At 41.4% G+C, this 13,669-nt stretch overlaps 1 protein-coding gene across 1 annotated transcript in view; it reads right to left on the bottom strand.

Annotated features, from left to right (window-relative positions):
• LOC134746154 (26S proteasome non-ATPase regulatory subunit 2) overlaps positions 1-13,169 on the bottom strand; it is a 30,539-nt gene extending 17,370 nt beyond the window's left edge. The window contains exons 1-10 of the mRNA XM_063680451.1: positions 12,996-13,169; positions 12,861-12,917; positions 12,564-12,782; positions 12,263-12,348; positions 11,714-11,920; positions 10,756-10,914; positions 3,041-3,170; positions 2,641-2,866; positions 2,073-2,306; positions 1,426-1,574 (exon numbers count right to left, since the gene is read on the bottom strand). Coding sequence (XP_063536521.1) covers positions 1,426-1,574; positions 2,073-2,306; positions 2,641-2,866; positions 3,041-3,170; positions 10,756-10,914; positions 11,714-11,920; positions 12,263-12,348; positions 12,564-12,782; positions 12,861-12,917; positions 12,996-13,070 — 1,542 coding nt within the window. The 5' untranslated portion in view covers positions 13,071-13,169. The remainder of the gene's footprint in view (positions 1-1,425; positions 1,575-2,072; positions 2,307-2,640; positions 2,867-3,040; positions 3,171-10,755; positions 10,915-11,713; positions 11,921-12,262; positions 12,349-12,563; positions 12,783-12,860; positions 12,918-12,995) is intronic.
• Between the last annotated feature and the right edge of the window lie 500 nt (positions 13,170-13,669).

Raw genomic sequence — 13,669 nt, forward strand, 5'->3', positions numbered from 1 at the left:
ATAAAATATATATAAACGAACTTTTCTTAAAAAAAAGTGTTTTTTCTTTGTTTGTAGCTCCTAAAATATACATTGATTTTATAAATAATGTATTAACGAATCATTATATATTTAATAACCTTTCGTTTGATATAGTACACGTGTATGTATGACTCATGGTATAGTTATAATTTAGATTTTGCAAATTTCGGCAGCGGTCACATGTATGACGCCATTATTTGTCACTCAGGCACTATAGAGATTGTCTCCCAGCAGTTTTATGATCCTTTTTATATTGCTAATAACATACTAGAAGCTTATGCGGATTATCCTGAAAATGACCAATTTCGATTTTTTTAACTTAAATGCATTTGTTCTAGCAAATACCTACATTTTGATGCATAATTTTCACATTTTTGGTCTGATTTTGATTAATTTGATATCAATGTATGGCTTGAGACATCAGCTTTAATTTTGTAGTACATTGCTTTGACGTCCGACTTTTGGTTTGGTTGAAAAACCCAAATAATCGATTTTTTTTTTCATCATTTTAATTTATTTTTAAATTTCTCTTAAACTATTGTATATTTTGGTACATGGTGTATTAGTGAAATATATAATATTTTATTGGCTTTCGTTTAATACCCAACACGTGTATGAGCAATGCATAGTTTGGGTGCAAAATGCAATATTCGCAACGAGGCAGGAGTCATTTTGATGACGTCATTCCGCTGAAGTAGATGGCCGGCGCCGCTGTCTCCCGGCAGTTTTGGAGACCCAGTACCATGCCCAACAGCATACTAAACTTTGGTATCGGTTTCCGGATCTGAACTATCCCTTCGACCGTTTCCCATAAGGCATCGTACTATTAAGAAGTTATTAAGGAAGAGCCAAAAAAATGATCAGTCTCCCCCCTCCTTTATCACCGAAACTACTGGGTCTAAAATTTTGAAAAAAATACACAAAATAGTTCTTTACCTACAGATGACAGGAAAATCTATTAGAAATGTGCAGTCAAGCGTGAGTCGGACTTAATTACGTGATTCCTTTATGATTGGTTAATTCTGTCACTTGTCTCCATCTCGATTGAGAGACAGCCTATTGGACAGAAGTTAAGAGGGTTTTCTTTTGTAATTAACCAACGTTCCATATTCCCTTCGTTCATACTAATTACAGGAAAAAATCCTTTCTTGTAAGAGCTGCTCTGTCCTTCAATCAGCTTTGCAAACATCAACGATATCATCAATCTGTTCTATGATAGTTCAAACAAATGCAAACTAATGAGCCAAGACTTCTCCCTCCAATAACACCACTTATGTAATTCTACGCTACGTATTTTACACAGTTTCTGCCTGTGGAAACTTGGCACACTGTTTCTATGTCATTACCTTTCTTGTTACTCTAGCTGTAAGTTAATCTCCTATGAAATAAAATAAATATACTAACGTCACCGTTGCAGGATCCGACGGCGATGAGCCCGCAGGAGATGGCGGCCAGCGCGCAGATCTCGGCGGGCGCGGACGTGTCGCTCAGCACGGGCAGCAGGTGCTCCAGCACTTCCTTGCGCTGGGTGCCGGCGTATGCGATGCCCAGACCTACAAGCGAAGGAATTTTATCATAATTCCGAAAAAAAAAATTTGACTGCCGAGCGCGGCGACATTCATACTTAAACCTTATATCACTATAGTATCACAGATCTTTCTCACTCACGCCCAGTTTGCAGGACATAATTGAATATAAACCGTCCTGTATCTTAAATGCTTAAGATTAAATTTAATATTATGTAATCGTGATTTATCTCAATAAATAAATCTCACCACCCAATCTAAAATAGGTAATGCTTTTTTTTACATGTTTCAACCCAATATTCAACTGGCCGGTCTCCAAAATAATAGATCCTGAGTGACTGACTTGGGCTGTACTACAAAAACATTCTTCACACTTTTTTTTGTAACTTTTTAGCTGTCCTTTAGTTGTGTCTCAGTAGCCTTTACCTAACGCTCCCATTCCATGGAATGGAATGCACCACATAGTTCAAGGATTGGGAGAAGATTTTTAGATGAGCGGTTGCGGTTATTAAGCTAATTTCTCACCTAACACGCTCCCGATCCTGAGGTTGGAGCTAGAATGCAACACATAGTCCGACAGCAGAGCAAGCGCAGGATCACACTCGTTGCGGACTCCGCAGTTCACCAACCCAAGCGCTAGCAGAGCACCGGCCTTGATGTGTTCGTCGGCGGTGTAGAGGTACTTGTCGATGGGCGTGAGACCGCCATCCACGTCCCATAAGTGGATCATGCCGAGGGAGGCCGCCGCAGACAACATGCCTGACAAAAAAGAAAAAAAATATAGAGAAAGAATGTTGCCAAGAATGTGAAGCGAAACAATGCATTGTTGCAACCGACTTGCGTCGCAAAATATTTGTCTCTGTGAATTCACAACCTAACCCTAACCCTTCCCCTAAAACAAATTGTCATGACGCACTGACAATTAAGTATATGGGTACTGTATTTCATATTCTAGCTATGCTATGCATATATTAATTTTAACTGCACTACTAAATGTAACATTATATTGTATATTTGTTTGTTATCCCTAAAATTAATTTAAAAAAAAAAACAAATTGTATGAGTTACCAACAATCTATTTTTTCTGACTCACCATGATCCTTATTCTTATACATCCACTTGTTGCCATCCTCTGTTGTGACTAACTTATCCCGCCCAAATCCGGCGTTGACAAAGGCATTAACAAATGTAGCTGAGAGATTCTGTCTAGCAGAATCCACTGGGTGCTCCGCAAGAAGAGAAGGGCGCAGAGCTGAACCGGCTGACTCTAGCCAAGTTTTATATACTTCTTCTGGGGTTTTGGGTTCCATAATGTCGAGCTATAAATAAGACAATTCATAACTTTTATTTGACGAAAATGTTAAATAAATAAGAAAAAAGAGGTGTCCTTACAAATATGACACGTTGTGCCGCTATTAACCAGATTCTAAATCTGGCAGTTCAACTATTACCCTAAACAATACAACAAAATAAAAAATATACATTTGACCTACCTCTCTGCCCAAACTCAGGAAGTGATCATTGATGTGGGCGTTAAGAAGGATTGTACGCAGATCTTCATCCTCAATATCCAATGGAATGTACTGACGCGCCAACATATAGCAAAGCTGCTTCTTTATTAACCTACAACAAATATTTTACTCATTCAGTTTCCACTTAGGAAAATGGCCATGATTATAGATACAGTAATTGCTAGCTGCTGTCTATACAATGATCTGCTTGTTACTATTAGTTAATCTTAATAAATAAATATATACTAGGTGTATTAATTAAGAGCCCTTATTCCCTGGAGCGTTCATCGATTTCACGAAATAACACTCAATAGATGGCGTTGACGCGCGGTACGCGAGCGCCGGCAACTATAACGCGTTTTGAACGCAGAGAAGAATAATCTTGATCTTTGTCGATTTCAACAGCAAGTAACATTATTTTTATTGTTATAGCCACTCTTTTATTTTATTTTTAGTGTAGTAGTAATTTCAGTTTATTATGTTAAGAACATATACATACTTGTACCCAGAGATGACCAGGGTGCCTAGCCAAGATGCCAACCGTTTAGGTACTTATAGTTTACATTAAAACCAAATCTGCAGCTGGCCTCTGAAATGGGTAATAGAAACGCGATCCGTATGTCTTTCATTTTCCAAATGACCAGGGTGCCTAGCCAAGATGCCAACCGTTTATGCTCCGTAGCAAACGAAACGTAACTGTCTCTGCCGCACTAATATTGAAGAGTGATAGAGAGAGATTACGCTATTGTTCGCTTCGGAACGAACGACTGGAATCTTGGCTAGGCACTCGGGTTTAGTACCTACAGTTTACGTTAAAACCACTTAAAACCAAATCTGTAGCTGGCCACTGAAATGGGTAATAGAAACGCGTTCCGCATGTGTTTTGCTTTCCAGATAATCAGTGTCGCGAATAGGTATAAGTAAGTCTAGGCATAAAATAACGTGTAAATAATTGACGATTCTGTTTTATATTCTGTTTGTGTGATAACTGTTTTATTTCCATTTCGTGTGTTTATGTTTTTACTTTTATATGTTTTACTTCTTTTTTGTGCATAGTTATAAGCCAATCAATGTTTAAATATTAAGAATCAATGTCCCACAATAAATATTACCTATTCCCTAACTCTGTAAAATAGCGTAAGCTGATTGGCCAATAAATGGAAACTGACTCTGCACAACTCACCCACGTGACACAGTGGGCGGGGCGCGGTCGCGCTCTCATATAAATATGACTGCCCAACCTAGCCTCGTCAGTCCGTCAACAACTAGTCTACACTTAACAACTTTAACCCTGAAATAAGTGTTCTTACTAACCCTCACACTAACCCGGTAACATGGTGGTGGTATTTCTGAGGTAATTGGCAGCGGTAGCTTCACTTCGGCCAGCGCGTTCCAGTCTTCGGCGTACGAGCTTCAAGAAAAACAGTCTACGCTCAATAATTATGGTCCTTCGATAGCCGAATAAAGAACAAAGAAACAAGTACGCGCTGAGTGTTGAGAATTTCTCCACTCAGATTGAAGAAAGAACAAAGAAACAAGTACGCGCTGAGTGTCGAGATTTTTCTCCACTCAGATAGAAAAAAGAAGCTTGAAAAACGAACGCGCTGAGCCTTGAAGTACGCTTCGGCTCAGACCCTTACCCAATTACCCCTCCATACCCCACCATACCGGCTTGCCGGTCGGACCGTGCTGTGTTGTAGGTTTTCCTCCACTCACGCGTCCTGGCAACTTTCGTTGCATGTGTCACATGGTGATGCCATCACACTGCTTTCGAACGCTCTAGGCATTGCACTTTGTCATTGCGGGAGATTCAGTGCACCGAGGGATTTACGCTTAGGGGCACTGACGTTGCGCTCTGTGGCGTCAGGGCATAGGTGTTAGGCAGGTAAATTTGTATATAGTTAGGGACCCCCCGCGTGTGTGTCAAGAAAGAAGAAGATGTCTACGAAGAGTACGAGAAATCTTCGACCGCGCGCTAAGGGCCCGCCTGCCCCCGCGCCCACAGACACCCTTACCCCCTCGTCCGGCAAGACCACGTCTACCGAGACACATACATGGAGCAAAGGCTCCACCGGCAACCAAGTGAATAGCGGTGGAGAGATAGACAACAGTTCGGTACACTCGGACGCGTTAGAAAATACGGTAGTAGTTCGCAGTAGGTCGAATACGCTAGTGAATAAAGACCCCGTGGTCGCGCCGCCGCCGCCGCGGGCGCCGTCTGTTCGTGGATCAATCAGAGGTCGCGAATCGGTAAATAGGGATCGTGATAGTCAATTATCGGTGCTCATGGCCGAGCTCGAGGTTCATAAAGCCGCTCTAGTTGTCGCTCAGAAGCAGTCCGATACTGCCAAATTAAAGCTGCAGATTTCTGACAGAGGCAGTACCGTGGCTGACGAGTCTGAACGGCGTACTAGGAATTGGGTAGGACAACAGTGTAGGCCGCAGGAGCACGACGTCGCGATCGTGAATAGTAAAATTCCCTTGCCGAAGGAGACAGCGCCGCCGCCGCCATTGAGCGGGGTACTAGTAGGCCGCAACCGCGTTATTTAGAGGTGCCACACGGCAGTTATGCACCTATCTACCATAAGCCGCCCGAGTTACCCTCATTCGGAGGAGATATAACCGAATGGATTTCATTTAGGGCAGAGTTCGAGGACACGTCTCCCATGTTTAGTGCCGTCAATAACGTAAGTCGTATTAGGCGCGCGCTCAAAGGCGAGGCTCGGACCGCCGTGAAATCAATAATGTATACAGTTCAGGACCCGTACGAAATTATGGAGGCGCTAGAACGGCAATTCGGCGACCCGGAGGAAATTGTGTTAACGGAGTTGCATAATATAAAACGTATGCCGCGCTTGTCAGAAGACAACGCGAACATAACTTCCTTCGCCGCACATATTGCGAATGCCGTCGCAACCATACGTTCGCTGCGACAAGAGCAGTACTTACACGCGCCTGAACTTGTAAACAAAATCGTGGACAAACTTAATCTGATTGTGCGTTACGAATGGGCAAAATATAGGCAGTCTAATAGTCAAACTCCCGGTCTAGTTGCATTATCGGAATTTTTGAACGAAATTAGCACTGCAGCCAAACGCATCAACCGACATAGGCCAGCTACATCGCGCTATACTGTAAATGCGGCGTCTTTTGAGCGCGGATCTAAGCGATCGAGTCGAACTCTCCCTAATAGGTCTCGCGCCCCCGTGTCTACCCGCGATAGTAGTAGTAGTAGTGGCTCGGAGTCAGAAATTCACGAAACTCATACACGCGAAGATGAGTATAAACCTAAAAACAAAAAGTATACTACCGTCGCGCTCGCGAAACATCGCGATAGTAGTCAAACCAAACCCACGCCGTCCGAACCTAGACTCCGCCAGGAATTGTCCGAATCTACTCCGCCGCGCAATACGTGCCCTATTTGTGAAAAGGAACATACAGTAGACACGTGCGCACAGTTTACGGCGGCAGCAATTCCTGAAAGATGGGAGCTAGTGAAGGAAGCGAGGCTGTGTTTTAATTGTTTAAAATCTGCGCATCATAAGCTATTTAAATGTAAATACGTTGCGTGTGGCGTCGGCCAATGCGAGGCAGGCCACCATAAGTTATTACACGGGTTGAACGCGGCCGCGTCCGCGAACGGTAATAACACAACGAGCGCAGTAAATACAATTTCTTTCGCGTCGAATAAGCCCGCAGTAATATCAAGCGTTGGCAGTGGTGCAGGCAATACGTCTTTCGCGTGGGGGAGCGAAAGCTTCCAAGACCCGCTCAAGAACGTGCCCACCACTCCGATATTACCTGCAAAACGGGAAATAGCGTCATTATTCGACCGAAACAAACCCGCTCAAATAGGAGCAACCTCTCGGTGGGTTGTAGAACCCGAACCTAAACGCGATTATAAGCCGCGATCGTCCACACTACGCACGCTCGCGCCCGTCGCCGACAACGCCGCGATACGTCATAAGCGACAACGCGTGTCGAAGTCCGTTCGCCCAAACATGAAAACTAAAAGTAAATTCGAGTACCTACCTGAGGTAAAATGTTTTTCCGAATACGCGCATTTAGTTAGGGCCACGGCTAAGGTTCTGGTTGCCGCCGAGGTAAATATTGCCAAGATGCTCTCTAAGAAAATAGACACAGAGATGAACAAAGGGGATTTGATTATTGCGGAAATATCGCTAATCAAACGGAGCCAATATGAAGCCTTTCCAGAAGAGATTAAGTCCCTGGAAGCTGGGCATGCGCTACCGAGAAATTCTCCGCTACGCAAGATTGCCGTGAAACTAGATGAATACGGAGTCATCGTGACAGACGTCGGAAGCAAGCAAGTACCCGTCCTGCACGCTAAGGAAGACTTCGCCAAACTGCTGATTCATCATTTTCACGCGCTGTGCAACGGCAATCACTCGACAGTGATAAGCGAGTTAAAACAAAGATTTCACATAGTCGGACTGCGCGGTAGTATTCGTTACAAATCACGTAAGTGCCAATGGTGTCGGACCTGTAACGGGGCCAACCTCAAGGTTCCCGTGGGCGACTTACCATTAGAGAGGCCTCGAACGAATTCACTATCATCTACCGTCGCAACTTCCTGTATACCCGACTCTCATCACAACAAGAAACAGAAAATGCACGTAGGCGACAGCGTCACAGTAATCGACTGCTCCGTGCCACAAAGTAAATGGTCTAGAGGCGAAATCGCACAACTCTTTCACGGCCCAGATGGCCACATAAGAGTAGCCATTGTACACACGAGCGCAGGTGACGTCCGCTGCCCAGTTTCCAGACTTATTCCTACACGCTCCTCTACTATATACGGTGTTGACACACGTGGGGGAGAACTGTCGCGAATAGGTATAAGTAAGTCTAGGCATAAAATAACGTGTAAATAATTGACGATTCTGTTTTATATTCTGTTTGTGTGATAACTGTTTTATTTCCATTTCGTGTGTTTATGTTTTTACTTTTATATGTTTTACTTCTTTTTTGTGCATAGTTATAAGCCAATCAATGTTTAAATATTAAGAATCAATGTCCCACAATAAATATTACCTATTCCCTAACTCTGTAAAATAGCGTAAGCTGATTGGCCAATAAATGGAAACTGACTCTGCACAACTCACCCACGTGACACAGTGGGCGGGGCGCGGTCGCGCTCTCATATAAATATGACTGCCCAACCTAGCCTCGTCAGTCCGTCAACAACTAGTCTACACTTAACAACTTTAACCCTGAAATAAGTGTTCTTACTAACCCTCACACTAACCCGGTAACATGGTGGTGGTATTTCTGAGGTAATTGGCAGCGGTAGCTTCACTTCGGCCAGCGCGTTCCAGTCTTCGGCGTACGAGCTTCAAGAAAAACAGTCTACGCTCAATAATCAGAGTACCTAGCCAAGATGCGGGTAATTTCTCTCTATCCCTCTTCCATATTAGTGCGACAGAGACGGTTGCGATTCGTTCGCTACGGAGCGTAAACGGTTGGCATCTTGGCTAGGCACCCTGGTCATCTGCAAAACGAAACACATACGGAACGCGTTTCTATTACCCATTACAGTGGCCAGCTATAGATTTGGTTTTAACGTAAACTATAATAGGTACCTAAACCTGGGTGCCTAGCCAAGATGCCAGTCGTTCGTTCCGCAGCGAACGATAGGGTAATCTCTCTCTATCACTCTTCCATATTAGTGCGACAGAGACGGTTGCGTTTCGTTCGCTAGGGAGCGTAAACAGTTGGCATCTTGGCTAGGCACCCTGGTCATCTGCAAAGCGAAACACATACAGAACGCGTTTCTATTACCCATTACAGTGGCCAGCTATAGATTTGGTTTTAATGTAAACTATAGGTACCTTAACCTGGGTGCCTAGCCAAGATGCTAGTCGTTCGTTCCGCAGCGAACGATAGGGTAATCGCTCTCTATCACTCTTGCATATTAGTGCGACAGAGACGGTTGCGTTTCGTTCGCTACGGAGCGTAAACATTTGGCATCTTGGCTAGGCACCCTGGTCATCTGCAAAGCGAAACACATACGGAACGCGTTTCTACTACCCATTCAGAGGCCAGCTACAGATTTGGTTTTAATGTAGACTATAGGTACCTAAACGGTTGGCATTTTGGCTAGGCACCCTGGTCATCTGGAAAGCGAAAGACATAAGGAACGCGTTTCTACTGCCCATTTTAGAGGCCAGCTACAGATTTGGTTTTAATGTAAATTATATTATAGATACCTAAACGGTTGGCATCTTGGCTACGCACCTTGGTCATCTGGAAAGGGAAAGACATACGGAACCCGTTTCTACTACCCATCCAGAGGGCAGCTACAGATTAGGTTTTAATGTAAACTATAGGTACCTAAACGGTTGGCATCTTGGCTAGGCACCCTGGTCATCTAGAAAGCGAAAGATACAAGGAACGCGTTTCTACGACCCATTTTAGAGGCCAGCTACAGATTTGGTTTTAATGTAAATTATATTCTAGGTACCTAAACGGTTGGCATCCTGGCTAGGCACCTTGGTCATCTGGAAAGGGAAAGACATACGGAACCCGTTTCTACTACCCATTCAGAGGCCAGCTACAGATTTGGTTTTAATGTAAACTATAGGTACCTAAACGGTTGGCATTTTGGCTAGGCACCCTGGTCATCTAGAAAACGAAAGATACAAGGAACGCGTTTCTACGACCCATTTTAGAGGCCAGCTACAGATTTGGTTTTAATGTTAACTATATTCTAGGTACCTAAACGGTTGGCATCTTGGCTAGGCACCTTGGTCATCTGGAAAGGGAAACACATACGGAACCCGTTTCTACTACCCATTCAGAGGCCAGCTACAGATTTGGTTTTAATGTAAACTATAGGTACCTAAACGGTTGGCATCTTGGCTAGGCACCCTGAACAGACCCGATCACCTAGGCGAAAAAATTTAATATTTGTGCTATAAAATGTACCTATGATTACATTGATCACCAAAGGATCAAGATTTTCTAATCGCAGTATACACCACTTCTCGGAACTAGCTCGTTGATTACGAACGAAACAAACGCCTGACGATCGAGCACAGGTCCGTCCCCTAAGCGCGCCCGGCGGAGACTGAGCGCGCACTGGCGCGCAGTGTCGGTGCAGCGTGATTTATACGTCTTTTAAAAATATTTAAATTTACGGTAAAATAGGTCCTATAGTTATGATTATTTTTTTATGGGTTCACATAAAGTTAGAGTTTGCTATAATATTATTTTGAGGGCAAAATATAAGTACAATTTGCGATAAAAAAATATAATGCGACCCTGTTTTCACCGAAAAAATGAAGAATACTCGGAAGGTATTTTATCAATTTTTTTAAATGAATCTTTGATTTTCAATCATTTTAGCCCCTCGTCCAAGATATGGTGAATTGAATTGTAATCATTCATGTACCAAATGATTCTTGTTTACTGCAAAATTGGCAACCGAAACGACACCTTTCACTGCAAATTTTGAAAAATACTCCCAGGAAAACTCATTTATTTTAGGTTTAAAAAGAGAAAATGAAAACTTTAATTATTTCAGCCGCTAGTTTAGGAAATGATTATTTAAGAACGTTAACAGTTTTTGAATAAATACTAATAGTTACGTTGTAATGTTGAATGAAAAAGGAAGCATTTTGCAAAATACGCTCGTTTGTAGGAATAAGGCCTCTTAATAAATAAATAAAACTTACGGATCAGTGCAAGCATTGAACACCTGTTCACACTTTGCCTTATCATGTAGTTGCATGGCCACGAGAAGAGCCCGCGGGTACTCTCCAAAACGCAGATATGTGTCCAGCACACCCTGTAGGATTTGAGTTGATTCGGGCTCAACTACATAACTTGCACAGCTGGAATGTGAGTAAATAATTAATGTTATTTCCTTTATCTGTGCACATATTACTTTTATAATAGTCCATATAAAATAACATGAAGATAAATTATGCCATTAAAACAGCAAGTTAACTATATGGTAATTAATAGTTAAATCACAATACAAAAGAAAACAGTATCATCTAGTAGAGGAGTATTCCATCAGTGTTGCTCACCTAATGCTACTTTTAATATTTCTGAAAATGCCAAGGAACCAGATCTTTGATCTGATCACAACTTGGCCTATAAATACACAGATCAAAAATTGGAAGTAAATGTTAACAGAGCATTAGGTAAACAACACTGGTATAATGCTCCTAAAAGTGCAACTGTTTACTAAAAATATTGTCACTACTAATGAGTATTGATTGACCCCAAAATGTATGTTTCCTGGACACATTCTCCTAAAATGTTGTCTCTATAACTCAAAATACATTTTACCTCTTTGTAACAAACACTAATGTAGATCATAGTTAATGAAAAACAAATTATAACAACATTATAACTAAAATAGGTTTCACTGTTTTTTATTAATAACAGCATAAATTTCAGATAAATGTGCCATTTTCAACCAAAAGGGTACTTATGGTCGCTTGTCAGTAAGGCGCCATTTCCATATAGCTTCAATTAGAAATCAACCTTATCAACAAGCGACAATGTGGTACCTTTTGATTGAAAACGTCACAAATGTTGATAGTGTTACTGACCAAAAATGTAGTTTAGTTAGATAATCAAAAGAGTTGGGAGTAATATTAACACAAGAGAAACATAACTAACCCAATAAGGTAGAGACAGACTCTTGGGTAATTGCTCTGGTCCATGTGCTGCGTGATCAGGTCTAACCGATCAATCTCCATGAGCAGGTCACAGGCCTGGATCTCCGCAGAGTGCTTCATGTCAAACGACACCACGTCCCTTACCAGCGGCAGAAGTGTGTCCATGTTGTCCACATTCCACTCTTCAGCTATTTCACCCTCCAATTGCCTAAAAATGGATAAATACAGGAGACGGTTCTGCTAGTCAGGCATTCATTTTTGTTAGAGACCTATAACACAAATTGTTTGGCAATTACTTTACTGGTAAAAAATTACTTTGGTCACTCTATTTACCAGGGTGCCTCCAAAAAAAAACTGAGTAGCACCCTACTATTTATGAAGCACAGCAACATCTAAGAGAAAGTGCTTGTCTATTTAGTGTTAGATGTTTCTTAAGCATGCATATTAGTGTATTCATTGGTTAAGGATAACAGCAAAAGTAATTATAATTTCTGCAATAGACCTATTTTAATCCTATTGAGACTTATTAAAACATTTTTATTTTATTTACCTGACATATTCATGTCCCCAATCTCCAACATTTGACATTGTACCCAGTAAACAGTACTTTAAGCATTCTCGTTTTTCAGCAGCATCCTAAAACATAAATAAGGTTTAATTCCTGCCTTATAAACCAAATGAAACATAAATGAAAATCTTGAACATCTTTGCATTAAGGTAAACATTCAAGCAGTGTGAGCTTAGCTTAGTCTTAATATAAATAAGAGATCACTGCACATGGGTATATTTTCAACAAAACTATTTAGACACTTTGGGAATCATAATGCTTAACAGATAGGAATATTACTCACGGCAGAACCACTAACTCCCATAGCTAGCACCGAAACCACATCAGCACAGAACTTTTTAGTTTTGGCATCTTTGATCTTTTCATACACTTCTTTCAATGCAGGGTAGTGCTCTCTCAGAAACTTTAGAGGCTTAGGGACTGATGTCATGGAAGTTGTGGATGTTCTTATAAGATTGCTCAACATTTGCAAAGCAGGGAAATACAAATCTTTTTCGTTACCCTGAAAACAATGAAAAAAAAGAATTAGGTTATGATTGTTTATTCGTCATTTAGTATATTTAAAACCTAGAACACGTACCATAAGCTTCTCCACAAGCATATTAAGTTCCTCCTGGAGGCGTTTGTCTTCCTCGGACTGAAAATACAAGATATATTAGATTAAAATGCAACTGCACGATCATTGAGAATGACGATACACTAATCGGTTTCTCACCAAATCCTCATTTTGAGCTGCTACTGGCTCTGTCTTTTCTTTCGCTGGTTCCTCAGTTTTATTTTTGACCGTCATTTTCACTACTTATCTAGTAATACGTAAAATATTATTTGTTTCGCTTGGTGACTGTCTAGAACGGATGATTTGAGAATTTTTGACAAGTCACTACTCGGTAAGCGCCTGAGTTGCCAGTGTAAATAAAACATTTTTTTTTGTTACCAACATAAGGATTTATAAAGTTTCGAGTTCATTTTACTGTAAAATGCATAGAAAGGTCGTAATCCTCAAATTGGAACTTTTAATTAATTTTAGAAGTCTGGGTCAAGTCTGGGTAATAGAGTTGGGCCAAATATGGACTTTGCCGAATATTGGTGGGATCCCGCAAGTTAGTTTACAAATTTACGAATTGGTACTAAATTAGAAGGTTTAAAACAAAAAGTAAACAAAATTTAGAAATTGTATATGAACTGAACTGAAGGCTTAATAAACACGAGTTCGTAATTCCTGTACACACAGTGTTTCACATCACAATTGTTAGGAAAAAAAGGGGGAAAAAACTTCTGCCTAATTTCGCATCGCCTAGAAAGTGTGCCGAAAAATACATTAAAACTAGGTCGAAATTGACGATTTACGGACCGCATCGCCTACCTACGTGTAATACCACTTTTTACGAG

Source organism: Cydia strobilella, chromosome 12 (assembly GCF_947568885.1).
Source record: "Cydia strobilella chromosome 12, ilCydStro3.1, whole genome shotgun sequence".
In the NCBI taxonomy this organism is placed as follows: Eukaryota; Metazoa; Arthropoda; class Insecta; order Lepidoptera; family Tortricidae; genus Cydia; species Cydia strobilella.